Source organism: Triticum urartu, chromosome 3 (genome assembly GCF_003073215.2).
Source record: "Triticum urartu cultivar G1812 chromosome 3, Tu2.1, whole genome shotgun sequence".
In the NCBI taxonomy this organism is placed as follows: Eukaryota; Viridiplantae; Streptophyta; class Magnoliopsida; order Poales; family Poaceae; genus Triticum; species Triticum urartu.
Window position 1 is genome coordinate 729,604,460 of NC_053024.1, and position 4,494 is coordinate 729,608,953.

The 4,494-nt window shown below is 42.3% G+C and overlaps 1 protein-coding gene across 1 annotated transcript; it reads right to left on the reverse strand.

Annotated features, from left to right (window-relative positions):
• Positions 1-3,616: 3,616 nt before the first annotated feature.
• On the reverse strand, positions 3,617-4,240 carry LOC125549483. The gene is made up of 2 exons (XM_048712890.1): positions 3,897-4,240; positions 3,617-3,776 (listed from the first exon to the last, which is right to left on the reverse strand). The coding sequence occupies exons 1-2, from the start codon at positions 4,219-4,221 to the stop codon at positions 3,721-3,723; spliced, it is 381 nt and encodes a 126-aa protein (XP_048568847.1). The 5' UTR covers positions 4,222-4,240; the 3' UTR covers positions 3,617-3,720.
• Between the last annotated feature and the right edge of the window lie 254 nt (positions 4,241-4,494).

Here is a 4,494-nt window from a genome sequence, read left to right on the forward strand (position 1 = left end):
ATGATAATCACCTTCCAATTAAAGACCAATGCTTGCTATAATTCTAGTTGGAAAGTAACCTCACTTCCTAAGAAATCTGAAGGTCTAATTTCCAAATATCACTCCTTGAATGTTCTCTCCATTGATTCTTGAAAGAAACCTTTGGAGCTGGACAAGAATTAGTAGCAAAAGTAAGTAAACCATGAAAAGAACAGATCACTCAAGGTGCAGATGGGTAAAGCCAGATCATCAGTAAAACTGAATATTTATTTCATCAAATGCTAATAGCCATATGACACACCAGCAAGGTAAGAAATCGATCGGATCATGGAGGAGCTCACCCAGAGTTTAGGCCCGTCAATCTGGCCGATATGGACCCTAGATGTAGAGAGAAGCATGCATTGCTTCTTCTTGGCTCCCACAGAACCACAGCAGAGTAGGGGTGGAGATCAACTAATAAACATTGGAGAGATCCATATATTGCCAATCAAACTAATAAAACACCACCGGAGCAGCACATGCATACTTGGAATATGAACATAAATAAAAGCAACTGCTATGACAAAAGAAATGACCTTATATTCAAACATTACGCCATCGATAGGTAGAATACAGGAAAGTGTATCTGTAACAGTAGATGGTCCCATTGACAAAAATGGAATCGTGTTCCCATCTTCAATTTTCCTGCAATTTCACCTATTTTTCATGCCTCATTAATTATCTAGGGGAATGAGACTATGATGAACAGGCGAAGCACTAAAGTTTAATGCTAACAGCCTTCCCACAAAGCAGATAACACCAGTAGCCAGCTTTTCAGATCAATTAGCATAGCTTGTCTGTCAGAAATAAATTGCATTACGAAAGCATTCCAAGACTACCTGGCTGTCAGAAATAAATTGCAAGCAAAAATAACACCAGTAGCCAGCCTTTTAAGATCAATTAGCATAATTTGAAGAAAGCTTAAGCATGCATATTGTATTCATCACTCTGTTAGAGCAAATTTTGGTTGGTTGCGGCAACAGCAGGTTGATGAATTTCATGTACTATCAGTACTGTGCAGGTGCATCCAAATCTGATGATAGCAGAAGAATAATATAAGCAAGAGACCAGAGTACTTCCATTGCAAAAACCATAAAGAAAGGTTATAAAATAGAGTTTAAGAGAATCTTTGATGAAAAAACCTCACAAAAAGTGACCAGGAAACTTAAATCTTAGAACAGAGACAGATCTTGTGTCAGCATAATAAAAATGAAACGGCTATTGACTAATTGAACGACCACAATTAGATAGAGCAAAACCTAATGTGGATAATAGCTAGTCATTCTGAACGGATTAGAAGCATGAGGAAATTACCATATGAAGCGAAGCAGTACATCTAATTATCAAGATTTAATCCCCAAATAAACATTATAAAAGAACATGAGAATATCTCGTTGTCGCCTTCAATGACAATCTGAAGAAACAAGATTTGCAAGAACAATTTAGTATGCAGGACATGTTTTTCTTTTATCAATTTCCTTGGGAGTTGGGTAAAGTAACTCTTGGTTATATATAAGTGAACATAATTACGTATAGTCCAATCAGTAACTAACAAGGTATGCAAGTGAAGTGTCCAGGCTGTGCAAACTTACAGCCTGAGATGGTTTCTCAGTAGAAAATGCAACAAAAGCGACCTTTGCAAACACCAAATCATTTTTGCACCGCTGATTATTGCGTGCGTCGGGAGGTTGAGGTGTGGCTGTTGCAACGGCGTACGCACAGTCAATGCTTGCCATCGTCCAGACCCATTAGCAAACAGAAGAATCTTGCGCATCAGGACCCGCAATCCAGGAAATGGGAACAGAAAACTGAGATGCAGTTGAGTTTACCGACGAAGATAAAAGATTAGAAAATGTCGTCAATAGAAGCTAAGCAAATAAGATTTCAGAAGGAAAGTAAACAAATAAAGTCAGTGTGGGTTACCTTTCAGTATCTGAATTAACAAACGCCAGCCTTTCACCCAAGACAAGATCAATGATTAGCTACGTAGCTACTCAGCTAGTGTTGAGGTCCATAGTACATAGCTAACAGATGACTAATCTGATCCCCTTAGTCTGAACTATAACAATCTAATTAGAGTTGCGGTGGCAAAATAGAACCTCTCAGATGGTAACTGGGCAAGGGAATGAACAGGTAGAATTTTAATTCAGTAGCGCACTTGTCGTTTTACACAAATTCATGGACCATGATTCAGCTACCGAGTCAACTTCAAAACCCTAGCTGTTTAGTTCTATCTGGTTTCTACTACATGGTTGACGTAATAAACAGAATTATCCTCTCTCTCCTCCCTTCTGTGTGTGTGTGTGTTGTGTTAGATGCTTGACCCCCAATTCATTCCATCCCTGAAACAAGCAAAATCATGAGTGCTGCAACCCATCTCAAACCAAACCCCCAAACAATGTACGAAGGAGAGAAGGCACATCTAATCGCAGTTTAATTCGCTGGAAGTGTGAGAAATTGTGAGTATTGTATAAACTACTTGGTTGGTCTTCCCATAATCAGTTCGTCCATTCACCCCAAAGGGAATACGCTATTTGCCTTGATTCCTGAACTGATGTGTTAGGCAACAGTGTTGGTGGATTTTGGGTGCCAATCACCTAAAAACCAAATAGAATTTGAAGCAATGGAGAACCTATGAGTGCCCACTGCCTACCGACCATCTCAGCACCAGCATCTTACTATTTCTAGAACTGGGTTTAATTTTCGAGCTCGAAAAAACTTCCCCAACCCAAATTTCCACTTGCTCCGTTCAGAGGTGAGAAGGGCAGAAGGCACACCCTATGGATGGCGTGGGATGGTTAATCATGACGAAATGGTAAAAACTGGGGCGATGGATAGACGTGTTGGACCTGAGCAAGGTGGCGACGCTCAGAGGAGGAACGAAGCCGGTCGTCGATCGAGCCCGTGCCCAGCTCCAGGATCTGGTCCATCTGCCTCCGGATCCAGGCCGGCACCGCCAGCGCGGGCTGTTGATCCCAGTGTACGGAAGGAAGGAGATGGGCGCCCGACTCGCGACACCCGAGCCTCCTGGCGCCGGACGCCGATCTGGTCCAGGACTCGACTAGGAGGAAGAGAGACGGCGGAGGAGAAGACGCAGGAGAAAGCGGCTGAGCCGGCAACCGCAGGGACCCAGGAGAGGAGGAGGCGAGCGGAGGGGATGCACCCGATCCCCCACAGCACATCGACGAGAGCCGTGCTCCTTCTACAGGAGGATGGGAACCGGCGCAGGGCAGAGAGGAACGGGAGGAGGGTGCGTGCGGGATTGGACTCTGTTTTGTTTTTGTCCCAGCGTTCTGTTTTGTTTTTGTCCCGACGATCTGTTTTGTCTTCCACGCTATGATGACGTGGCTATCGTGGGGAGGCGTCTTTGATGCGCAGCTGAATGGTTTTAATTATGGGGGTCATGAAATCCATTTCCCATTTATGATGTACTCAAACATAATTTGTCAATTTTCTTATTTTCTAATCTCATCGGATTAATGCGGACATATTAGTTTTTTTTTCTGTTTTTTTTGCGATGGAATGCGGACTGGCATGTCTTTGAATCTTACAAGCATGGCTAATAGAAAGAACAACGAGTTCATGACCATTTTCCTTTTATTATTTGCATCCAAATAAAGAACTCTTTATGCAAATGACACATCATTCTTTTTTTTATTCATTTATTTCTCCACATTATCAGACATCCCTTACAATGAATTTCTAGGTACTGCCTGGAGGTGGGGGTGCAGGTAGCGTTATAACAGGAACTGTGTAACCTGCACAAAAGATTTTCAATTTTCGCATCATAAGGATAATCATGAGCAAATATATAAGAAATAATGGCAAGTAGAAAACAGGCACATGTGTATATGCATAGAAATATGACGGTTACCAACCTGCACAGTGAGTGTGTGCACGCAACCCATTGCCGCATACATGTGTAGCCATGGCAAATTTGGCCAGACTGATCCTAGCCAGTTCACCAGTTGTGAATTTATCACAGACGCAGTGGATGTCTGTTGCTGCCCTTATCACCTGGCAACAGACGCTCCCGTGTAGAAGGGGGTGCTCGCCAACATTCTTCCCAATGTTCCTCCAGCATTCCCTCATCACCTTACTTTTATCCGCGAAGCAGTGATCTGCTTGTGCACGGTGTGGATATGAAGAGAGGGCCACAAAGACTAGGAAGCATAAAACTCCTATTGCCTTAACACTGGCCATCTTCTTATGTGAAATGGTATTATCGGTATGTGTTTTATGCAATAATTCAGCACCACTTGGGTTCTATATATATTGGTTGCAAACTCGTTCGCCCTTTGGTCATTTAATTAATCGAACCCTCAAGATAACTTGGATATGTTGTCATTTAATGTAGGCACATCTAGTTCTTGTATCAAACTGCAGATAGAGTATACGCAGATGTGTGCAAGCTAATTAACTGAACCCTCAAGATAACTTGGATATGTTGTCATTTAATGTAGGCACATCTAGTTC